The 25,813-nt window shown below is 41.0% G+C and overlaps 1 protein-coding gene across 6 annotated transcripts in view; it reads right to left on the minus strand.

The window, feature by feature from the left end:
- The window catches only part of PPARGC1A (PPARG coactivator 1 alpha), a 155,100-nt gene that overhangs the window by 5,308 nt on the left and 123,979 nt on the right, over positions 1-25,813 (minus strand). For all 6 annotated transcript variants that reach the window (XM_070756981.1, XM_070756980.1, XM_070756982.1 and 3 more), the window contains 4 exons: positions 21,754-22,648; positions 18,639-18,759; positions 11,713-11,834; positions 7,448-7,599 (listed from right to left, as the gene is read on the minus strand). In XM_070756981.1, the coding sequence (XP_070613082.1) occupies positions 7,448-7,599; positions 11,713-11,834; positions 18,639-18,759; positions 21,754-22,648 (1,290 nt within the window). The remainder of the gene's footprint in view (positions 1-7,447; positions 7,600-11,712; positions 11,835-18,638; positions 18,760-21,753; positions 22,649-25,813) is intronic.

Genomic DNA, 25,813 nt, shown 5'->3' on the forward strand with positions numbered 1-25,813 from the left:
CGGCGCTTTCGAGCTGAGTCCGGGGAGCGAATTCGCTCCCGGACTCAGCTCGAAAAGCAGCGAGAATGAACGGCGTGGACAAGCCGTTCCTTGCCGTTCGTTCTCGGCGCTTTCGAGCTGAGTCCGGGAGCGAATTCGCTCCCGGACTCAGCTCGAAAGCGGCGAGAATGAACGGCGTGGACAAGCCGTTCCTTGCCGCTTGCTATCGGCGCTTTTGAGCTGAGTCCGGGAGCGAATTCGCTCCCGGACTCAGCTCGAAAGCACCGAGAGCCAGCGCCCCCCGGACCCCCAACCCGGGTTTGGGGGGGCTGCTAGGAAGCCCTCCATGCCGGCGGCAAACAGCCACGCCGCCCCCAATCTTCGGCTCCTCGCTAGCGCTGTGGGAGTAAAAACACCATCTGCACATGCGCAGATGGTGTTTTTACTTCCGCAGCGCTACTTTTGCGAAAACCCGCTCGTTGCGGGGGGGTCCTGGAACGGAACCCTCGCAACGAGCGGGGGATCACTGTAATGCGTGCAAATCCTTCAGGAAAATCCCAAACTTTAGAAGGGAGGCGAACTGAGGGCAGGGAGGAGCAGCTAAAGGGGGCGGGTGGAAGAAGCAAGGCTAGGCTAAAGGGTGAGTGGGAAGGAAGAAAGGCAAGGGGGGCACCCCTCCCTTTTCTTTCTTCAAAGACACCGTTTCAGTGCCTCTGCAAGCAAGCTGTTCTCTGCAAAATCTTTCCTCCTCCAAGCCACCCCTCCCTTTTCTTTCTTCAAAAGACACCGTTTCAGTGCCTTTGCAAGCACGTTGTTTTCTGCAAAATCTTTCCTCCTCCAAGCCGCCCCTCCCTTTTCTTTCTTCAAAAGACACCCTTTCAGTGCCTTTGCAAGCAAGCTGTTCTCTGCAAAATCTTTCCTCCTCCAAGCCACCCCTCCCTTTTCTTTCTTCAAAAGACACCGTTTCAGTGCCTCTGCAAGCAAGCTGTTCTCTGCAAAATCTTTCCTCCTCCAAGCCGCCCCTCCCTTTTCTTTCTTTAAAAGACACCGTTTCAGTGCCTCTGCAAGCAAGCTGTTCTCTGCAAAATCTTTCCTACTCCAAGCCACCCCTCCCTTTTCTTTCTTCAAAAGACACCGTTTCAGTGCCTTTGTAAGCACGTTGTTCTCTGCAAAATCTTTCCTCCTCCAAGACGCCCATTCCCTTTTCTTTCTTCAAAAAAGGGGGAAAAAAGAAACCCCTTCATCCCAGCAGCAGCTGCTTGGGTTCTTAAGGTGAAAATAGTTTGGAAGAAGAGGCAAAAAAATCTTAAACACCGGGTTCGTATCTTGAAAAGTTCGTTAGAAGAGGCGTTCGTTAGATGAGGTACCACTGTATAAGAAAAACACACATTCAACATAGAGTTGGGGTTGCAAATACCCCTCTTATCCTAGAAGTCAAATTTCCATACAGAAAAAAAAATACACTATTAATACCTTAAATCAACATACTAATTTAAATGAAAAGAATAAATTTTGTTTAACTTTATATAAGAAAAAACCTTCATATATAAACAAGATAAAAACTCAAAATTTAAAACATAACAATACTTCTATAATTCTCACCTAATATTAACTTTTACTTCTTCTTCTTATCTATCCATATATACACTTTATTCCAAATTACATAAAATTCTGATTCTTCTTGGTTATTTAACCGTCTTGTCATCATATCCATTTCAGCGCAATCTAATATTTTCTTAATAACCTCTTCCTCTGAATGTACCAGCTCGGTTTCCCCCCCCCCCCAAACGCTGCCATTTTTAAAACAGGGGGACTTTAATTCCCAGAATTCCCTAGCCACAGTGATGGGCTCCTATGGGTATGGTCCAGTATGCAGAACTGGAAGGATTTTTTTCCCCCTTCTGGGCTCTGAGTATCTTTTTCCAATCACAGTAAATGAGGTTGAATGTGTATAACTTTAGAAGAGCATACACATAGAGTTTATATAGTAGATAATGTCTATTTTTGTGGGCCTGTGTGTAATATGTATGTATTACACATGGCATATATATAGAGACATCTAGAGAAAGGTGGCCTAGAAATCTAATAAATAAATAAATAAATAAATAAATAATAAATAAGAATTAAATAGTATATTTGGGATGTTCAGTAGTCGTAGATAGAGAAGGAAATTGTATCTCTTTGAAGTGAGGAGGGGCCAGGCATCCTAACCCAAACCCTTGACGTGAGTGATGACAAGTTGGTCACATGGTCTTTAAGCCACCACCTGGTCACATGATCGTCAAGCCACTCCCACCTGGTCACATGGCCAGCAAGCCACACCCACAAAATAAGCCACACCCCACGGTGGGGTAGTAAAAATTTACTTCTCTGCCTAGTCACTGTTCTGATTTCAGGCTAGTGAACGCCTCTACTTAAGAACTTTTCAAGATAAGAACCGGGTGTTCAATATTTTTTTGCCTCTTCTCAAGAACCATTTTTCAATTAAGAACCCAAGCCTGGAAAAATTTTCCCAGGAAATTTGTGAGCGGCACAAAGGCCCAGCCAGTTTCATGCCATTCCCCCTTTAATCCTGGCCATCTCGGGCTTTTCTGGGCTGCCAGAGGAGCCTTTCGGTGGCACTTAAGGAGGCTTTGGCAGCCCAGAGCGAACGGAGCATTTTCTTGAATAAACCTCTGCCAGCGCCCAGAGAAAAGAAACGCTCCCTTCACTCTGGGCAGCGAATGTCCTCCTCCTCTTCTTCCTCTTCCTCCTCCCACTCAAATTCTGAGCTTTCATTTCTTTCCTAATAGGTTTGCATGCATTATTTGCTTTTACATTGATTCCTGTGGGGAAAATTGCTTCTACTTACAAATTTTTCCACTTAAGAACCTGGTCACGGAACGAATTAAGTTCTTAAGCTGCCCCGAGTCTTTGGAGAGGGGCAGCATACAAATCTAATAAATTATTATTATTATTATTATTATTATTATTATTATTATTATTATTATTATTATTGAGAGGTACCACTGTATTAATATAATGACTTTAATACTAATATAATGTTGATATCTGTATATACTATCATTAATTTAATTTTCTTTTATTTTCTTCTTTACTTACTATTGTGTTTTCTTTTTAAAAGTGGAAAATTAATAAAAATATTTAAAAGGAAAAGAAAAGAAGAATTGCCAATGCAGCCGGGTAACACTCCAATGCAGTGTTTCTCAAATAGTGTGGCAGGTTCCCCTGGGGGGGGGGAGATGGGGAGCAATAGCAAGGAGGGCAGTGTGACCCCAGGGAATCTGCTTTTTTTGATGCAGGGAGTATGGTTTTTTTGCACCAAACAATAGCACACACCACAGAGTAGGAGATATGAAGTGCATACAACATACACTTAAAAGACACCATGGAAAATTATTTAACAGGGATGAAAAGAAAGGAGGAGAGAGACGGAGATCATGAGATAAATGTAAGTCTCCCGAAAGCTAAGATGAGTAAATATGATGAAGCGAATGTAGCACTTGGCTTCACTGTGACTACGGTGGGAGACGAGGAAAGAATGGTATGTTTAACTGTGTTTAAAAATGTTGGCAGAGGACAGCATGGAGCCAAATAAATTAAGGCGTCACTTAAACACACGACACCCCAATCATATTGATAAGCTGCTTGAGCTGAATATTGCCAACAATTGTCCCAGCGGAGAGTTGGGGGAGCGTAAAATGTTTACTTCTTTCGGGGGGGACGGGACGTAACGCAAAATAATTGAGAAACACTGCTCTAATGTCATCTGAGACAGTCCTAGTAACCACATTGTCTCTCCAAAAATGTTACCTAGAACAAAATATATATTTAATTATTCCACAAATTAATTGCCGTTTGGATAGAAACATAGAAACATAGAAGACTGACGGCAGAAAAAGACCTCATGATCCATCTAGTCTGCCCTTATACTATTTTCTGTATTTTATCTTAGGATGGATATATGTTTATCCCAGGTATGTTTAAATTCAGTTACTGTGGATTTATCAACCACGTCTTCTGGAAGTTTGTTTCAAGGATCTACTACTCTTTCAGTAAAATAATATTTTCTCATGTTGCTTTTGATCTTTCCCCCAACCAACTTCAGATTGTGTCCCCTTGTTCTTGTGTTCACTTTCCTATTAAAAACACTTCCCGCTTGAACCTTATTTAACCCTTTAACATATTTAAATGTCAATGAGCTGTCTGGGGTTGATCTAGAACAGTGGTTCTCCACCTTTCTAATGCCGCGACCCCTTAATACAGCTCCTCATTTCGTGGTGACCCCCAACTATAAGTTTAGCGCCAATTCTTCCAACAGATCTTTAAGTCAGAGGGACACCCCCAACTGTAAACGCCTGATTGGTTGGATTGTAAAAATATGTTCCGAGATGCCAGAATAGAAGCTTTAGTTGCTAGCACCATTGGAAATTTGTCTTTTCCCATGGTCTTAGGCGACCCCTGTGAAATGGTCGTTCGACCCCCAAAGGGGTCCCGACCGCAAGGTTGAGAACCACTGATCTAGAATATGCAGTGCTGCTTTTTCCTCCATAAGCAAGGCCCCTGTACAGTGTTCCCTCTAATTTTTTTGGGGGGTGGGCGGAAAAGTATAGTGTCCGAGTGGCAGTCCCTTCGGGACTGGGCGGCACAGAAATAATAAATAAATAAATAAATAAATAAATAAATAAACAAACAAACAAAAAACCCACCCTGTTTTGCCTCAGAGAATTTCAAAATAAAATACTGTACTGTGTGTCTATAACAGTGAGCTCATAATAGGGCAACTCTATCAATATCAAAATGCCACTTGAATAGTTGAGCTAGTTTCAAACTAGATTTTGATTTTCTTTCTCTCTTCCTTACTCCCATTCTTTTTCTTTCTCTTTTCCTTCCTCTCTTTTTTCTATCTGTTTCTCTCTCTTCCTCTCTCTCTCTCTCCTCCCCTCTCACTCTTTCCCTCTCGGCTTCTGGGCAGGTTTGGAAAACTCTGAGTTGATGATGATTTTTAAGTGAGCGATTGCTCACTGCTCAGCTTAGAGGGAACTATGCCCCTGTACCTCTTCCACGTTTAATTTATTTATTCCCTTCAACTTGCAAGTCAAAATTTGGATAATTTTCCCTCCCTGCGGATGATGGCTTGATCATTTCTACTGCAACAGCGAAGAAAAACACAGTGACGAGGCTCGGAGAGGTAAGAAGAGCCTACTTTTAGTAATGAACAATGCTCGAGCAGCTGTCAGAGCACTTATTTTATATCCTAGATGTTTTGAGATACAATGCCTTCATCAATGTGGGAAGATAAGTCAAATCAAGTCAAGGCTCCCATCCGTCTTTGCTGGTTTTTATCAGCTGATGTTGGAGCAAATGATTTGTTAATGTTGAGATTTTCGCTCGGCTTCTGTCTCCCAAGCAGGCAGCTCGCTGCTTTCTGCAACTTTAAAATTATCTATTGTAGCCAGTGAAGGATTGCGTATTCCCTTTAAACAAATGCACATTGCTGTTATCATTGCAACTCTCAAAATGCGGCAGAGGCTTAGGCAAAAAAAACAACACCACACCACCGTGGATAGAAACATAGAAACATAGAAGACTGACGGCAGAAAAAGACCTCATGGTCCATCTAGTCTGCCCTTATACTATTTCCTGTATTTTATCTTACAATGGATCTATGTTTATCCCAGGCATGTTTAAATTCAATTACTGTGGATTTACCAACCATGTCTGCTGGAAGTTTGTTCCAAGGATCTACTACTCTTTCAGTGAAATAATATTTTCTCACGTTGCTTTTGATCTTTCCCCCAACTAACTTCAGATTGTGTCCCCTTGTTCTTGTGTTCACTTTCCTATTAAAAACACTTCCCTCCTGGACCTTATTTAACCCTTTAATATATTTAAATGTTTTGATCATGTCCCCCCTTTTCCTTCTGTCCTCCAGACTATACAGATTGAGTTCATTAAGTCTTTCCTGATACGTTTTATGCTTAAGACCTTCCGGATTTTCTCTCCGCAGCAGAAATATAGCATTATGCACACCAAGATCTTAATTTTGACCATTTCCCCAGAACTAAATTGAATCACTAGAGAGGTTAATAATGGCATCTTTTCCTCAGCTTTGGAAAGAGAATAATATTGGTTTGACTCTAATATAAGAACAGTATCAACAGTAGAGACATTCAAATTTCTAGGTTCTATCATCTCTCAGGACCTAAAATGGTCCCCTAACATCAAAAACGTCATAAAAAAAGCACCACAAAGGATGTTCTTTCTGCACCAACTCAGGGAGCTCAAACTGCCCAAGGAGCTGCTGATCCAGTTCTACAGAGGAACCATTGAGTCTGTTATCAGCACCTCCATAACTGTCCGGTTTGGTTCTGCAACCCAACAAGACCGACACATAATTCAGAGGAGAATCAGAACTGCAGGAAAAACAATTGCTGCCAACCTGTCTTCCACTGAGGACCTGTATACTGCACGAATCAAAAAGAGGGCATGAAAATATTTACGGATCCCTCCCATAAACTGGATATAACTGTTTCAACTCCTACCCTCAAAATGTCACTACAGAGCTCTCTACACCAAGACAACTAAACACAAGAATAGTTTTTTCCCCGAACACCATCACTTTGCTAAACAAATAATTCCCTCAACACTGTCAAACTATTTACTAAGTCTGCACTACTATGACTACTAATTTTTTTTCTGATCATTCCTCCCACTTATAATTGTATGAGTGCAACTTTGTTGCTTGTATCCTTATGGTTTATATTAATATTGATTGTTTCCTGTTTGATTATTTGTACCCTATGACAGTCACTAAGTGTTGAACCTTATGATTCTTGACAAATGTCTCTTTTCTTTTATGTACACTGAGAGCATCTGCACCAAAGACAAATTACTTGCGTGTCAAATCACACTTGGCCATTCAAGAATTCTATTCTATTCTATTCTATTCTATTCTACTCTATTCTATTTTTTTTATTTCCATACTATTCTATTCAATATTTCTATTCTATTCTTCATTCCATTATTCTATTCTATTCTATTCCACTCTACTCCACTCTATTCTACTCTATTCTATTTTTTCTATTTCCATACTATTCTATTCAATATTTCTATTCTATTCATTCTACTCCATTCCATTCCACTCCACTCCACTCTACTCTATTTTTTCTATTTCCATACTATTCTATTCAATATTTCTATTCTATTCTTCATTCCATTATTCTATTCTATTCTATTCTATTCTAAAAAACAGGTACCTTGCAGTGGGGGCATTTATTTTTATTTTTTTTATAAATCCTTTACCCAATCCATAGATGAGGAACAATAACCCTGTTCCTGAACCATGTGTATTTTTAAAATAAATTATCCCAGAGGGTATTGGGACCGAAAGAGCTCAAAAATCAGAAAACCCTCTGGCAGACCCAAGCAGAGTCTTACATCCGGCGAATAGCAAAGAACATCGTACCGAGATCTGCATAGTTAGCCTTGTAGGGTTTCCTCTGTCCACAGAAATAGAGCTGAAAGGCAGGTTCATTGGATCTGCGTAGAGTGTTTCCATTTTCAAGTGCAGCAAAGGCATCACAAGTATAGCGGTAAGTGATGAATCCATAGCTATCTCTGGAAAGAAGAAGAATATCAAGGCGTCATCAGCTATCACTAATTATTAGAAACCTAAACGATAGGTATACCTGCATAATGGATGTGATAGAATATAATTATTAATAATATTTATTTATTTATTCATTCATTCATTCATTTATTGGATTTGTATGCTGCCCCTTTCCGTAGACTCGGGGCGGCTAACAACAATGATAAAAACAGCATGCAACAATCCAATAATAAAACAACTAAAAACCCTTATTATAAAACCAAACATACACGCAAACATACCATGGATAACTTGTAATGGCCTAGGGGGAAGGAATATCTCAACTCCCCCATGCCTGGCGGTATAAGTGAGTCTTGAGTAGTTTACGAAAGACAGGGAGGGTGGGGGCAGTTCTAATCTCCGGGGGGAGTGGGTTCCAGAGAAGGGGCCACCACAGAGAAGGCTCTTCCCCCGGGGCCCGCCAAACGACATTGTTTAGTCGACGGGACCCGGAGAAGGCCAACTCTGTGGGACCTTATTGGTCGCTGGGATTCGTGCGGTAGCAGGCGGTTCCGGAGGGTAATTTGGTCCAATGCCATTTAGGGCTTTAAAGGTCATGACCAACACTTTGAATTGTGACCAGAAACTGATCGGCAGCCAATGCAAGCATAATAATAATAATAATAATAATAATAATAATAATAATAATAATAATCATAATCATAATAATCATAATTATTATTATTATTAATTAATTAATTTGTATGCCTCCCCTCTCCGCAGACTCCGCAGATGTTAAATGTATGGCAGCTATGAGAGAAATGGGATACGTATTTCTCTCTTTTTAAAATGTTTAGCTTTCCTTTTTTCATTTTTGATTGCTTTTTTTGTTATAGTTGTTTAACGTGTGTCTCATGGTTTAGTCATTGTATATTCTATTGTATTGTTTTGTATTACCCATAAATTGTTTTTAAAAATTAAAAAAGTTTTTTTTTTAAAGACTATTAAGGCGTTACAGCATTGTGGAGATATTGATAAGAGGATACCTCTGCCACAGAAGTAAAGGGAAAGGTTTACTTCAAGTTAAACAAAATTAAACATCAATATAATGTAATAAAAACATTATTATTATTATTTATTATTATTATTTATTGGATTTGTATGCCGCCCCTCTCCGTAGACTCGGGGTGGCTAACAACAGTAGTACAAAACAGCATGTAAATCCAATACTAAAACAATTAAAAAACCCTTTTTGTAAAACCAAACATACATACAAACATACCATGCATAAATTGTAAAGGCCTAGGGGGAAAGAATATCTCAGTTCCCCCATGCCTGACGGCAGAGGTTGATGTCTGTATAAATCATTGAGTGTTTAAGATTTGATATATACTGCTCAAAATAAAAATAAAAAAGGGAACCCTCAAATAACACATCCTAGATCTGAATGAATGAAATATTCTCATTGAATACTTTGTTCTGTACAAAGTTGAATGTGCACAACAGCAGGTGAAATTGATGGTCAATCAGTGTTGCTTCCTAAGTGGACAGTTTGATTTCACAGAAGTTTGATTTACTTGGAGTTATATTCTGTTGTTCAAGTGTCCCCTTTATTTATTTGAGCAGTGTAGGATTGTGCTCACTTCTCCCTGTTGATTTTGACTGTAATTGCTTGTGTTTATCTCTCTCTTTATTACTTTATATTGCTGATCATTGACGAAATAAATAAATAAATTTCAAATCCTCACAGTAATCCTGACATATTTATTGATGGAACAAAGCACTTCATCTATAGCTAGCTTCATAAACATGGGTTGAAGAGGAAAGGGAAGAGAAAACCAAACTTGGAACATTATTGCATTTTTATGGCCATTTTTCAAAACTCTGCCCAACCCTGCCCAAAAAATTGCAATATCCTGTCATAGTTGAAGAAGCTTTCTTGGATGAGAAGCGAAATGTCTTCAAAAGGGGGGGGGAGTTTGATGTACAGTGATCCCTCGAGTTTCGCGATCTCGATCTTCGCGAAACGCTATATTGCGATTTTTCCACCGATGATGTCACTCTCTTCCTTCCTTTCTCATCTTTCTTTCTCTCTCTCTTTCTCTATCTTGCTTCTTCCTCTCTCACACTCTCTTCCTCCCTCTCTCATCTCTTTCTTTCCTTCTCTCTCTTTCTCTATCTCTCCCCCTCTTGCTGGCGGGCGGCGGGCGGGCGAGCAGGGGCATCAGCGAGGAGCCGGGGTTTCCCCTTTGCGTGGGCGGCTGGGATACCCCGATCTTCGTCTGCTCGCTGCTGCTGCGCCGAGCAGATCAGCTGCTTGGCGGCCGAAGGAACCTTCCCTGGGTCTTCCCCCTCTTGCTGGCGGGCGGGCGAGCGGCGGGCATCAGCGAGGAGCCGGGGTTTCCCCTTTGCGTGGGCGGCCGGGAAGACCCAGGGAAGGTTCCTTCGGCCGCCCAGCAGCTGATCTGCTCGGTAGCGCAGCAGCAGCGAGGAGCCGAATCAGGGTTTCCCCTTTGCGTGGGCGGCGGGGAACGCAAACTCCACCATCTACGCATGCGCAGCCATAGAAAAAAAGGGCGCGCATGCGCAGATGGTGTTTTTACTTCCGCAACCCTACATCGCGAAAAATCGATTATCGCGAGGGGTCTTGGAACGGAACCCTCGCGATAATAGAGGGATCACTGTATTCAGAGGAAACATTGGCATTTTATGGAAAAAGCAGTGAATGCCCTTAAAAATTAGTGCACTTAAGAAAAATGGGAACATTTTTGGGGGAATGATAGATGGATGAATGTCTTTTTATATTGGGGTTTTTACTTACTGTATATTGTTTTATTGTTGTATGCTGCCCGGAAGAAGGGTGGTTTATAAATCGATTAAATTAGATTAAATGAAAAAATTAAATGAAAAAATTAGATTAAATTAAAAAATTAAATTAAATTAAAAAATTAAATTAAAAAATTAAATTACATTAAAAATTAAATTAAATTAAATTAAATTAAAAAATTAAATTAAATTAAATTAAATTAAATTAAATTAAATTAAATTAAATTAAATTAAATTAAATTAAATTAAATTAAATTAAATTAAATTAAATTAACTGTGATCTCTTAAGAGGCATCAGTAACGGGTGGTTCTTTTCCATCATTTATCCTTGAAGATGTTTCGCTTCTAATTCCGAGAAGCTTCTGGCTAGATGATGGAGAATGGCAGGATTGATAGTCAAGAGTTGAAGAAGCTTCCTTGGGCAAGAAGCGAAACATCTTCAAAAGAAAAACAACAACAAGGAAGTCCAGTTGCCTCCTGAAAAGGCAACTTTGGGCCTAGATGACTGAGAATCTCTGCCAATTTCTAGGTTTGGTGTATTTTTATTTTCTGTCTTCTGAGTGAGGGTGTTGTGGTTAGCTCCGGGCCATCTCCTGCCCCAAGGACTGTGGATGTGGGGGAGACATCCACATGCTGCAGGCCTGTTTTGCCCCTGGTGCAATCTGCTGATGAAGGCTCCTCTGACCAAGAAGACATGAGTGACAGGGAGGAGGAGAGTGTGGCAGACAGCTCAGAAGGAGATCAATTATCTAGCTCCTCCTTGGATTCAGAACAAGAGTTAATGATACAGCCACGCATGCGGAGAGCGATGCATAGGCAGCAACAACTGAGAGATTATTATCAAAGAAAATGAGGCCACCTGTGGTTGGGTGGGGCTGTGGTAATTAGTGAGGCTGCTATAAAGAGCAGCTTGTGGGTTTGGCCATTGAGGAGGATTATCTGATCGTTGTGTTTCGTGCCTGCCTTGCTGACTTTGATCTTTGTGTGCTGATTTTCCCCCGCTTTGAAACCAAACCAGAGCAAAGTGTGTTTCACTTTGTGAAAGAAGAAGGACTGTGGATTGCCTCACAGCTGCAAGCTAAGTATTTCAGAACTGATAAGGGACTTGTACAAATTACCAATTTGTTTGGAGACAAGTGCTCTTTGCTATACAAAAAGAAGGCTTCGTTTATTTGAATTTTCGGTATAAAGAACATTGTTTTGAATTTTCAAACGTGTGTGTGTCTGAAATTGTATCTGTGCATTTTTGGGAGGAGTCTACCAGAGAGCTCGACAGAGCAGTGGGGAGCCAAAGGAGAAAGGAAGAGTAATTTTACCCATCATCCTGTAGATTCAGGGTGCACTCCTCAATTTCACCGAAGACTTCAAAACGGTCCCTCAGTTCTGTTCGGGTAGCACCAGATCCAAGTCTACCGACATAGATGACACGGCGTTCTTCCTGTTTGTACAAAGAAAGACCACACAATTTATAATAATAGTAACAACAAAGTTGGAAGGGACCTTGGAGGTCTTCTAGTCCAACCCCCTACTCCAGACAGATGGTTATCCAACATCTACTTAAAAACATCCAATGTTGGGGAATTTACAACTTCTGGAGGCAAGCTGTTCCACGGATCAACCGTTCTGACTGTTGGGAAATTTCTCCTTAGTTCTAAGTTGCTTCTCTCCTTGTTTAGTTTCCACCCATTGCTTCTTGTTCTGCCCTCAGGTGCTTTGAAGAATAGGTTGACTCCCGCTTCTTTGTGGCAACCCCTGAGATATTGGAAGGCTGCTATCATGTCCCCCCTGGTCCTTCTTTTCATTAAACTGGACATACTCAGTTCCTGCAACCGTTCTTTGTATGTTTTTAGTATCCAGTCTCCTGATCATCTTCGTTGTTCTTCTCTGCACTTTTTCTAAGGTCTCAACATCCTTTTTGCATCGTGGCGATCGAAACGGAATGCAGGATTCCAAGTGTGGCCTTACCAAGGCATTGTAAAGTGGTTATCTATCTATCTATCTATCTATCTATCTATCTATCTATCTATCTATCTATCTATCTATCTATCTATCCTATCTATCTATCTATCTCTATCTATCTCTCTCTCTCTATATATATATATATATATATCTATCTATCTCTATCTATCTACCTAATCTACCTAATCTATCTATCTATCTATCTATCTATCTATCTATCTATCTATCTATCTATCTATCTATCTATCTCTATCTATCTATCTATCTATCTATCATCTCTCTCTCTCTCTCTCTCTCTATCATCTATCTATCTATCTATCTATCTATCTATCTATCTATCTATCATCTATCTATCTATCTATCTATCTATCTATCTATCTATCTATCTGATTTATAGGCACTTTATTTATTTATTAACACTTCAAATGATCTTTATTTTATTCCACAACTTCTGGAGGCAAGTTGTTCCACTGGTTAATTGTTCTAATTGTCAGGAAATTTTTCCTTAGTTGTAAGTTGCTTCGCTCCTTGTTTAATTTCCACCCATTGCTTCTTGTTCTGCCCTCAGGTGCTTTGGAGAATAGGTTGACTCCCTCTTCTTTGTGGCAACCCCTAAGATATTGGAAGACTGCTATCAATATCAATATCAACTTTATTTGATTAGTCAATCGACCATATCAAAGCGAGAAAAAGGACCACATCGGTCGTCATAAAACTGTGACTGGTTAAAATACAATAAAATTGGCTAAAATAGAGGAAATTTAAATAAATAACAAGTTAAAATGCAGTATAATATGCTAAAGTTGAGTAGTAAAACATGAGAATATAACTCGTGCAAAGGATTATATTAAACAAATCCAAGATACTGATATAAAATATTCTTAAGTGAGTTCATCTCCTTTGCATGCCATCCCAATATGTTCTATAAAACGTATTCTCATGTGAACAGCCCTGACTATAAACTTAGCGGTTCTAGAAACTACATATATATTTGTACCCTGAGGAAAATATGATAATTGTCTATTACAATCCCAGTGTATGATTTTGTCAAGTAGGGACGGAAAACTGCTATCATGTCTCTCCTAATTCTTCTTTTCATTAACCTAGACATACTCAGTTTCTGCAACCGTCCTTCGCATGTTTTAGCTTCCAGTCTCCTAATCCTCTTTGTTGCTCTTCTCTGCAACGTCTTAATTTTCCATCATGGAGACCAAAACAGGACACAGTATTCCAAGGGATTTAACTATTTAGCTGCTCTATTCTGGGCTGGAACACCTGTCCAGCTGGAACACCTGTCCAGCTTTTCACTGGCATGTTTACTTGGATGTGTTAACCTTGCTCAGAATATTTTAACTGCTTTGAGATACAGAAGAAAGAAGTGGAAGATGGAACTATTCTTTAAAAAAAACATACACACCACTAACCTGTAATTCTATCTAGTGAAGAATTACAAGCCTTCCTCGGATATTAAACCCACCCGTCACACCGAGGACAAGTTTAAAGATAGGCCAGTTAAATAAAAATAGTTAGATCGTGGCTGTGGAGAAACTCAAGGAGCAAAGGTTTTAGTGCTAGGTTCAAAGGCTTATCGGTGTCAGGGTTATTCCGTGGCCACTGAGGTTCTCCTTGTTCTTCCTGTTTCTCTAGGAACTAAAATAGGACTCCAAAGATCTATTGAGAATGTCAAGGACACGACCTGAGTAAATAAATTGCTTTTGCTGCACATTAGCATTGAGGATGAAGCTCAGCATATGCAAGGTCTATCCAGAAAGTAAGATTACAAGGCACGTAGCTCTCGCGGGCAATGTGTGATGGGGAAGTTGGTATGACTATCGTGTAGCGGAAGAGAACGATTGGTTTCTTAAATTGGGGTTTTGGGGGTTTTTTGTAAAATTTATTTATTTTTTTCAAATATAACAGAAAGAAAAGAAAAAGACATACACAAAACATATACATACAACATTTGGGAAACGAGAGTTTCCCCACTTTTTTTTTGAGTGTTCAATCAGAGAATTTTGCTTCTTTTACATAATATTGGTTCTTGAATTCTTTTATTTGACATGTTGCTTTGCTTGAATTTTTATTTAATTCTTTGTTGTCCTTTCCTTTAATCAGTCGTAGAATTTTGCCCATATTTTACAATAATCTGAATCTTCCTTTCCCTCTAATTTTTTGGATAATCTGTCCATTTCCGCACAGTCCAATGTTTTTTTAATTACTATATTTTCTTCTGGTGCTTTATCTATTTTCCATTGTTGGGCATATGCTATCCTGGCAGCTGTTAATATGTGTATAACTAAGTATCTTACCTCTTTTTCCATTTTTTGGTTAAAAATACCCATAAATTGGGGTTTTTTACATTACTTTTAATATTAGATTTGTTCATATTGTCTTTTTGCTGTTGTTAGCCGCCCTGAGTCTACGGAGAGGGGCGGCATACAAATCAAATCAAATCAAATCATAGATAGATAGATAGATAGATAGATAGATAGATAGATAGATAGATAGATAGATAGATAGATAGATAAATAAATAATGAAAAATAAATAAAATAAATAAAATAAAATAAAATAAAATAAAATAAAATAATAAAATAAAATAAAATAAAATAATAAAATAAAATAAAATAAAATAATAAAATAAAATAAAATAAAATAAAATGTGGTAGGGGTCAGTAGATCATCGACTGGCGTTGTGGGGAAGGTTAGAGATGAGCGTCCTCCTTCTGTTTCTCTCCAAGGGTGAAGTATAATACGCTAGCTACCTGAATGCTAAGGGCAGGAAAGCTGCTGCAATGGGTGCCCAAGATTTTTCTCACCGATTGCTGAGTTTTGAATTTTGGGGCTCAACGAGAATGGGTATGGCGCCACTGCCTTGATTGACATTTGATCTTTGGAGCCTGGTGATCAGCCCACCTTTTATCTCCTGTCACTCTACAGTTGAGAAAAGCCTCGCCGCCTTCAATCTCAAAAATGGTCATGAAATTTTCAGGCGGCATTGTCAATGTTGTGTGCTTCAGTCAGCATCTCGGGCACCCAACGTAGCAGTGTTCATGATCTTAGCATTCAGGTAGCGTATTACAGTGCACACTTCACCCTTGGAGGGAAACGGAATGAGGACACTCATCTCTAACCTTCGTCACAACGCCAGTCAATGATCTACTGACCTCTGGCACTGCTCGTTCTCTTCCGCTGGCTTCCCGCTACATGATAGTCATACCAACCTGCCCCACGAACATCCCCAGTGAGAGCTACCTGCCTTGTAACCTGACTTTCTGAATAACCCTTGTATATCCCTTAAGTTATCTCCTCCTCCTCCACCACCACCTCCTCCTCCTCCTCTTCCTCCTCTTCTTCTTCTTCCTCCTCTTCCTTCTCCTCTTTTTCTTCTTCCTTCTCCTCCTCCTCCTCTTCTTCTTCCTCTTCCTCCTCTTCTTCTTCTTCTTCTCCTCCTCCTCCTCTTCCTCCTTCTTCTCCTCCTCATTATTGACATCTTGTATTGCATTTCTCAAGCCAAGTTGTTAATGGTAAGTACTCATTGTGTTTTCACAACACTTGGGTTTTGTCCACGATTCCTTCTTTCTCACTCAGCTAGCTCCGTTCTTATCCCCAAACACCACTCCAACATACAAACTGACGCTCTATACAACTCTTAGTTAACACTGCCCCAGGTTTTAGAGCCTAAATTGATGGCTGTTGTGAGGTTCTTACTAGGAGAGATCTCTGCAGCTTTGCAAGTGCTGTTTAGACACAGCCAAGCTAATGAGGCAGATAGAAAGAGCATCTTGACGTCTTTATTTTTTAAAAAAATACCTCGAAATGGGAGAGGATTCAGCTCATAAATCTGGATACGGTAAAGACTGTCTCCTGTACAGTGAAATATATATATATATATATATATATATATTCTCTCCCGAATGACTCACCAAAACAGAAGCTTAACTGTGCCGAACCTCTTGCTAAGAAACAATTTGGTTCACACTAGCTATTGAACCTAAATGACTTGGCCAGATGGAGCATGACAGCACATTTTCTCACTCCTATTTCCGATAAAAAATACCTAAATTGAAAGGGCACAAGAAAAAACGCATAAAGTTTCACGCACCAACGTAAGAGGACGCGATGGCGTTAGCTGATGCCAATAAGCTCCCTCCTGTATGCTTCCCTGAAAATTTGTCATGGGTGAAATTATCTGGAGGCTTTTATCTCTCCACCTTTTCTCTCTTGTTTAGAGAAGGGGGAGAAAATAACCCCAATTCTACTTTTTTTTTAAAAAAGGAACGAATAAAGCTGGGTGAAGTACAATTAAGGGAATACCAAATTTGTCAGAGTATAAGACGCACCTATTTTTTTCAGGAGGAAAATTGGGAAAGGAATCTGCTTGCCAGATATTTATCCAGCTAGCGTCCTTAGTCTGGTCAGCTTCAGCACATGATTTTATCCCCTGGTTAGGGCTTTTAAAAAAAACTTTATTCAGAGAGAGTAACTATGAAAGAGCTTGCAAGCCAGTAAGAACTGGGAAAATCATCAGCACCTGGTTAAGAAACATTTGGAGCAAGTAGAGCAATGAAAAAAAAACCCCTGCAAAGACTTAGGGCTTGGAAAACATTCTTCGCAAAGAGTAACAATGAAAGAATTTGCAAGTGGGTAAGAGCTGGGGAAATCATTAGCACCTGGTTAGGGCTGGAAAGAAACTTACTCAGAGCAAGTGGAGCAATTAAAAAAACCCTGCAAAGACTTAGGGCCTAGAAAATATTCTTGACAGAGAGAAACAATGAAAGAGCTTGCAAGCCGGTAAGAGCTGGGAACATTGTTAGCATCTGGTTAGGGCTGTAAAGAAACATCTGGAGCAAGTTAGAGCAGTGAAAAAACCCTGGAAAGACTTAGGGATTGGAAAACATTGTTTGCAGAGAGTAACAATGAAAGAGCTTGCAAGCCGGTAAGAGCTGGGAACATTGTTAGCATCTGGTTAGGGCTGTAAAGGAACATCTGGAGCAAGTTAGAGCAGTGAAAAAAACCCTGGAAAGACTTAGGGATTGGAAAACATTGTTTGCAGAGAGTAACAATGAAAGAGCTTGCAAGCCGGTAAGAGCTGGGAACATTGTTAGCATCTGGTTAGGGCTGTAAAGAAACATCTGGAGCAAGTTAGAGCAATGAAAAAAACTGCAAAGACTTGGGGCTTGGAAAACATTATTCGCAGAGAGTAACAATGAAAGAAAGAGCTGGGAAGATTGTTAGCACTTAGTTGGGGCTGGGGAAAAAACCTTTGGGGGGGAAAGCTACATTCAGAGTATAAGACACATCTGAATGTTCAGACTCTTTGGGGGAGGAAATAGATGCGTCTTATGCTCCGAAAAATACAGTAAGTAGAAGAGCTCCAATGCAGAAATTGAAATTTTAATATGTGCTGCAAGCACAGGAAACATTCAAGTAGCTGCTTCTTTAAACGGCAATCCATTTGGAAGAAACCTAGCCTGTTGTGACTGTGGTACAAGCTTTTTAAGTGCTTCGATCTTTCCAGCGGTATTAGGATAATAGGACAGGGGCTGTGGGCACAGCGGTGCGCTCATGCACCCCCCTTGCAAACCTCCTAGAAACGGGGAGAGGTCTATTGTAGACAATCTGAGGTTGAAGATTTTGGGGTTTGGGGAAGAAACCACAGAGTCAGGTAGTGCATTCCAGGCATTGATCACTCTGTTGCTGAAGTCGTATTTTCTGCAGTCGGGTTTGGAGCGGTTTACATTGAGTTTGAATCTATTACGTGCTTGTGTATTGCTGCGGTTGAAGGTGAAGTAGTCATTAACAGGAAGGACATTGTGGTAGATGATTTTATGAACTACAGTTAGATCAGAATGGAGCTGATGTAGTTGTAAATTGTCTAATCCCGGCATTTCAAGTCTGGCAGATGGTATAGATGGGTCTTGAGTAATTTACGAAAGACAAGAAGGGTGGGGGCAGTTGTAATCTCCGGGGGGAGTTGTTTCCAGAGGGCCGGGGCCGCCACAGAGAAGGCTCTTCCCTTGGGGCCCGCCAAACGACATTGTTTAGTCGACGGGACCCAGAGAAGGCCAACTCTGTGGGACCTTATCGGTCGCTGGGGTTCGTGCAGTATTTGAGGGGTTGCCACAAAGAAGAAGGGATCAGCTTTTTAAAGATTTTAAGAAGAGACTAGACAGCCACCTGTCTGGAATGATAGAGGGGGGTTGGACTAGACCACCTCCAAGGTCCCTTCCAGCTCCATCCTGGTTGAATTCAAAGGACAGTGTTATCTGTCTAGCACTTACAACTGCTTTCTGCCGCTCTCGTTCTCTCTGCTTTGCCCTTTCGGATTCTCGCTTTTCGTATTCCTTGTGATATTCTTCCCTCTTCAGCCTCTCGCGCTGATATTCCTCGTAGCTGTCGTATCTAGGAAGCAAATGGGAATTGCTGAAATCCAAGGCTCAGGTTTCCCCAAGGATGCAAACCAACATCCTTTTGCATTTCTGTTGGCTTTTAAAAAAAATTGTACAGTGTTCCCTCGATTTTCGCGGCTTCGAACTTCGCAAATAGCCTATACCACGGTTTTTCAAAAAATATTAATTAAAAAATACTTTGTGGTTTTTTTTCTATACCACAGGTTTTCCCACCCGATGATGTCATACATCATCGCCAAACTAATAATTATTGCAAATAAATAACAAAAAAATAATTATTGTTAATAAATAATTATGTTTATAAATATCAGGATCACTAAGTGTCTTATTCAATGGTGAGTACCAGTAATAATGGTGAGTAAATGGTTGTTAAGGGAATGGGAAATGGTAATTTAGGGTTTTAAAGTGTTAAGGGAAGGCTTGTGATACTGTCCATAGCCAAAAATGGTGTATTTACTTCCGCATCTCTACATTGCCGAAATTTGACTTTTGCGGGCAGTCTCGGAATGCATCCCCCACGAAAATCGAGGGAACACTGTACTTTTTTTGGGGGCATGTGAAAAACAAGGCAAACTTAGTTGTATTACCTGCATATATCTACAGATCCCTTGCATATCAAATATAATCCTTCAAATATCTACAGATCACATCCTGGACATCAATTGTTTCAACTCCTACCCTCAAAATGACATTATAGAGCACTGCACACCAAGACAACTAGACATGAGAACAGGTTTTTTTCCCAAAACGTCATCACTCTGCTAAACAAATAATTCCCTCAACACTGTCTTATGCCCTAGAAAGGCTGGGTTACTATTATCCTTCTCATCCTTTCCTATTACCTCTTTCCTTAGATTCTTATGACCATAACTTATCTCTCTCTCTCACTATTTATGTTGTTTTTATTTAGTGTCCTAGCAAGATTTATGTTGATTATTTATTCAATATCCTGTGACTATCACTGAGTATTTTTATGATTATTTTATCACCTATTGCTTACATGTACACTGAGAGCTTCTGCACCAAAGACAAAATTCCTTGTGTGTCTATTCTATTCTATTCTATTCTATTCTATTCCATTTCCATTCCATTCTACTAATACTCTACTCTATTATTCTGTTTTCTTCTGTTCTGTTCCATTCCATTCTATTCTACTAATACTCTATTATTCTATTCCATTCCATTCCATTCCACTAATATTCTATTCTATTCTAATTCTATTCTATTCTACTAATATTCTATTATTCTATTCCATCCCATCCCATCCCATTCCATTCTACTAATACTCTACTCTATTATTCTGTTTTCTTCTGTTCTGTTCCATTCCATTCCATTCTATTCTACTAATACTCTATTATTCTATTCCATTCCATTCCACTAATATTCTATTCTATTCTAATTCTATTCTATTCTACTAATACTCTATTATTCTATTCCATCCCATCCCATTCCATTCCATTCTACTAATACTTTACTCTATTATTCTATTCTATTCTATTCTATTCTATTCCATTCCACTCCACTCTATGATGAAATCGCATACAGTTGAACAATTAGCCTCCTGGCGTAATCGGAACAAAACACACTCAAAATCATAGAAATGGTGGTAGACTTTAGGAGAAACCTTCCCATTCTACCACCTCTTACAATACTAGACAACACAGTATCGACAGTTGAGACTTTCATGTTCCAGGTTCTATCATATCTCAAGACCTAAAATGGTCACCTAACATCAAAAGCGCCATCAAAAAAGCACAACAAGGAATGTTCTTTCTGCACCAACTCAGGAAAATCAAACTGCCCAGGGAGCTGCTGATCCAGTTCTACATCCCCCCCCCTCTCTCTCCAGCAGTGGGCTACGAGCCGGAACGCTAAATTTCGCTCACTGCCATGGCTCATAAGTGCTTGCGGGGCCAGCATGATTTTGCTTCTGCACCTGTGGAGGTAGCAAAATCGAACAGGTGAGCCCGTGTTTCAGCATGCGCAGAAGCAAAAAAACTCACCGAAACACGGGCGCACCTGTGGCTCCATGTACGATTTTATTTATTATTTATTTATTTTATTATTTAGATTTGTATGCCGCCCCTCTCCGCAGACTCGGGGCGGCTCACAGCAAAACAAAACAATTCATGACAAATCTAAATTATAATTTAAAATATTTTAAAAAACCCATTTACTAAACAAACATACCTACAAACATACCATGCATAAATTGTATATGCCCGGGGGAGATGTCACAGTTCCCCCATTCCTGACGACAAAGATGGGTTTTAAGGAGCTTACAAAAGGCAAGGAGAGTTGGGGCAGTTCTAATCTCTGGGGGGAGCTGGTTCCAGACAGTCGGGGCCGCCACAGAGAAGGCTCTTCCCCTGGGTCCCGCCAACCGACATTGTTTAGTTGACGGGACCCGGAGAAGGCCCACTCTGTGGGACCTAATCGGTCGTTGGGATTCGTGTGGCAGAAGGAGGTCTCGGAGATATTCTGGTCCAAAGCCATGAAGGGCTTTAAAGGTCATAACCAACACTTTGAATTGTGACCGGAAACTGATCGGCAACCAATGCAGACTGCGGAGTGTTGGTGAAACATGGGCATACCTAGGTAAGCCCATGACTGCTCTCGCAGCTGCATTCTGCACGATCTGAAGTTTCCGAACAGTACCTCCACAGGTAGCATCCACCCACCCACCCACCCACCCACCCATTCATCTGTCCATCCATCCCTGTATCTCTCATCTATCTCTGTCGGCCTATCATTTGTACACTTTCTGCGAGATGGGTGGGAGCTGGAGCAAGTCATGAGAGCTCAACCCATTGTATGGCGCTGAGGTCTGAGACTCGGGCCGGATCAATCGCCCCCTCTTGCAAACTGGGATTAGCTTCCTGCCAAAGTTATTTACAGATGAAACGCAGGCTTTCCAACTTTCCTAAAAAGAGCCTCACCTTTCCTTAAGTGACCGGTGCCTCCCACAATCTCATCAGATAGTTACCTTGAGGAGGGACATCTGCCGGGCGACCTTGACCTCGAACGGGAATACGGAGCCTGGGGACAATGCCTGCACTGTGGGAAGGGTCTCGATTGAGTGCGTAGCTTTTGGAACCGCTGAGCGAACGGGTTACGGGGAGACCCCGAACCTCTGCGCGGAGAATCCAGGGAAGAGCAAGTCGGCGACAAATCGAACAAGGTGTAGCCTTGCGTCTTTTCGTTCTCCTCTTCGCTGTCATCCAAAAAGCCCTCCATCGCTAGTCCCGAATTTAGAAACGTCGATAGCTTAGAGAACTGCTCATCGCTATAATGGGAGTAGTCCCTCAGGTCGTTTGGCTTAGCGGTCTCTTCCTCGAAAACAGCTTGACTAGGCGGGCCAAAGTGCTTGTTGAGTTCGGCCCGGATCTCCTGGTCTTGGAGCTGCTTTCGGTTGTTGCATGATAAGTCCAGCTTTCTGGCCTGAGGTTTTTCTCTCTCATCCTCCCGGTTGTGTTGCTCGAAGGAAGAACAAATATGACACCAGTGTCCAGCCAGGCACCCCGTTAATCCAACCTGGCTGGGGTTCTGCAGCTCCCAGGAACAGTTGAGGCAGCGCTCCGCCTTCGAAAGGACCAACTGACAGTAATCGTGGTCGCCGAACAGCCTCAAGCCAAGCCGCCTCGCCTTCCGCTCCTCTTGACCCACCGGCAGCCCACTCGTCTTGCTAAGCTGTGCGTACAGCTCCGACTGCTCGGGAACCTTCCAGAACAAGTTGTGTCCTTGAGAGATGGAAGACTCGACGCGGCGAGGCGTCGGGGAACGTGGCGTAACAGTCTGGCATGACGCCTTGGGCTTCGGCAAAGTCCTAAATGGGTTTTCTTGGCTGGCCTTATGAGGAGGGGTGGTAGGTGGAGTTAGGCCTAAAACAGAAAAGGAGAGGAGAGGAAAGAAGCCCAGATTAATCCATATTAATCCATACCTACGGGACTGCCTCTTGCCGCATGAATCTCAGCAACTGGTTAGGTCCCACAGAGTCGGCCTTCTCCAGGTCCTGTCAACTAGACAATTTTGCTTGGTGGGACCTTCTCTGTGGGGCCCCAGGCCCTCTGGAACCAGCTCCTCCCAGAGATTCGTACTGCCCCCACCCTTCTCGCCTTCCACAATAGTCTCAAGACTCACTTATGTCACTAGGCCTGGGACCATTAGATTCTTGCCGCCTGGCCGATGAATGGACTGAGAGAAATTGATTGAATGAGAATGACTGGGCTTTTTTAGGGCTTTTAGTTTTAGATTATATATTTAATTAATTGGACCCAAAATGTTATGCATTAAGAACATAAGAACATAAGAAGAGCCATGCTGAATCAGGCCAAAGCCCATCGAGCCCAGCATTCTGTGTCACACAGTAGCCCACCAATTGTCCATGGGGATCTTGAGCAGAAAGAGAAGGCAATACCCTTCCTTTCCCTTGACCCCCAACAAGTGGTACTCAAGAGAATCCTGCCTGCCTCAAGCAACATAGAGGCAGCACTTGGACATCCGTTTCAATAACCACCGATACACTTGGCATCCATGAATCTGTCTAATCCTGCCTTGAAGCTATCGAGGCTGACAGCTGTCACAACCTCTTCTGGAAGTGAATTCCATAAACCAACGACCCTCTGGGTGAAGAAATATTTCCCTTGATTTGTCCACACTTTCTTACCTATGAGCTTTAGGGAGTGCCTGCTTGTCCTAGTATTGTGTGACAGAGAAAATATTTTTTCTCTATCCACCTTTTCTATCCCATGCATGTTTTTATACACTTCGATCAAGTCGCCGTTTGCTTTATTATATGTTGTGAGCTGCCCCGAATCCTCAGAGAGGGGCAGCATAAAAATCCAATAAGTAAGTAAGTAAGCAAGCAAGCAAGCAAGCAAGCAAGCAAGCAAGCAAGCAAGCAAGCAAGCAAGCAAGCAAGCAAGCAAGCAAGCAAGCAAGCAAGCAAGCAAGCAAGCAAGCAAACAAACAAACAAACAAACAAACACATAAATAAATGTTCTGATTTATGGGCCTCTGGCAAATTCCTAAAGTCAGTAGCATCTCTTGCTCAGTATCCCCATGATATTTTGGAATCATTTGATTTATTTACCTTTCCGTTTTATGGAAAATGGATCCTACCATTTATAAAATAAAGGAAACAAAGTCAACTCCAGTGCAATTGTAAAGTGTACATCTACATGATTAAAGGAGATAGCCTTTTGCATCTATTTGCTCTTTTTAAAACCAGATACTGGTGACCCAAACAATGAAACTTACCCCTCACATACAAAATTATAACAAATTTAAGTATTGCCCACAAGGTCATATGCTGCAATGTCCTACCGGTCAATGACTACTTCAGCTTCAACCGCAACAACACAAGAGCACGCAACAGATTCAAACTTAATACGAACCGCTCCAAACTTGACTGTAAAAAATATGATTTCAACAATCGAGTTATCGAAGCGTGGAACTCATTACCGGACTCAATTGTGTCAACCCCTAACCCCCAACATTTCTCCCTTAGACTATCCACGATTGACCTCTCCAGGTTCCTAAGAGGCCAGTAAGGGGCGTACATAAGTGCACTAGTGTGCCTTTCGTCCCCTGTCCAATTGTCTTTCCTTTATCTCATATATCATATATATTTTCTTCCTTTCATATATCTTCTCCTCTATTTTCACTTTTATCTTTATATATATTACTTCATGTCTATTTTCTTCCTATGTATTTGTGTATTGAACAAATGAATGAATAAATAAATAAATAAATAATAAATCTGATATGCGTGAAAAAAACATTAATTATACACAGTTGAAAGCGATAAGGAGGTTGCAAAATGTTAAACTATATAGATGGAAACGTTATGTTACAGTGGTGATTGTGATTTGCAGCAACACCTTTGGCTTGTGAGGTTAATTAACAGTCACCCACTGCTACCCTGCACAGAACACACTTGTGGCACCACAACTTTGTAAGAAACTTTGTGTGTGATGGGGGAAAAAATGATTGTGAAATTGAAATGGTAGGTAACGCCTAAGTTGCCCCTGTATTCCTTGAGACTCACAAGAGAGAAGTTGAAATTTACCTTCCGTTTAACAAATAGAGGCTTAAGTAAATAAAGAGGAGACTAATGTCAGATCAATAACGGTTTCCCCTCACAGCATGTTAATTTCCTCTGCAATAACCTGGTTGTCGAGAGAAAAGATCACACGCAACAGCCTTGCCGAAATCCCACCATGAAAGAAGACCTGCCCAATAATTTAAAAATGCTGGAAAAAAGATGCACAGATGGCTTGAAGAAATAACAGAAGAGAAAATAAACATGAAACCAGAAACATTTTTATTAGGAATATTTGATGGAAAACTAGAAAGGAAATACCGGTATATTATTCTGCATATATTAAAAGCGGTAAGAATGTCATTGGCACAAAACTGGAAACAAGGCAACGTACCAGTCGACAAAGTGGTTATTAGGAAAGCTTTAGAATGTGCAGAATTAGTCCAATTAACAATTGAGTTAAACCAATGAGAGGATTCAGAATACTTTGAGGTTTGGAATATTTTGGGGGGATGGATAGATGGATGGATGGATGGATGGATAGAGAGAGAGAGAGATAGGTGGATGGATGGAGGATGGATGGATGGAGAGAGAGAGTGAGATAGGTAGGTAGATGGATGGATGGAGGAGGAAGGGATAAAGAGAGATAGGTAGATAGGTAGATGGATGGATGGATGGATAGAGAGAGAGGGAGAGATAGGTAGGTAAGTAGATAGATGGATGGATACAGAGAGACAGACAGACAGACAGTCAGACATTCAGACAGACAGACAGACAGACAGATACCATGTTTCTCTGAAAATAAGACCCTGTCTTATTTTCAGAGGAACATGGTATCTATCTGTAGGTAGGGAAAGCAAGTAGGATGCTTGGCTGCATAGCTAGAGGTATAACAAGCAGGAAGAGGGAGATTGTGATCCTGCTATATAGAGTGCTGGTGAGACCACATTTGGAATACTGTGTTCAGTGCTGGAGACCTCACCTACAAAAAGATATTGACAAA

The sequence above is a fragment of the Erythrolamprus reginae genome, chromosome 7, assembly GCF_031021105.1.
Source record: "Erythrolamprus reginae isolate rEryReg1 chromosome 7, rEryReg1.hap1, whole genome shotgun sequence".
NCBI lineage: Eukaryota > Metazoa > Chordata > Lepidosauria > Squamata > Dipsadidae > Erythrolamprus > Erythrolamprus reginae.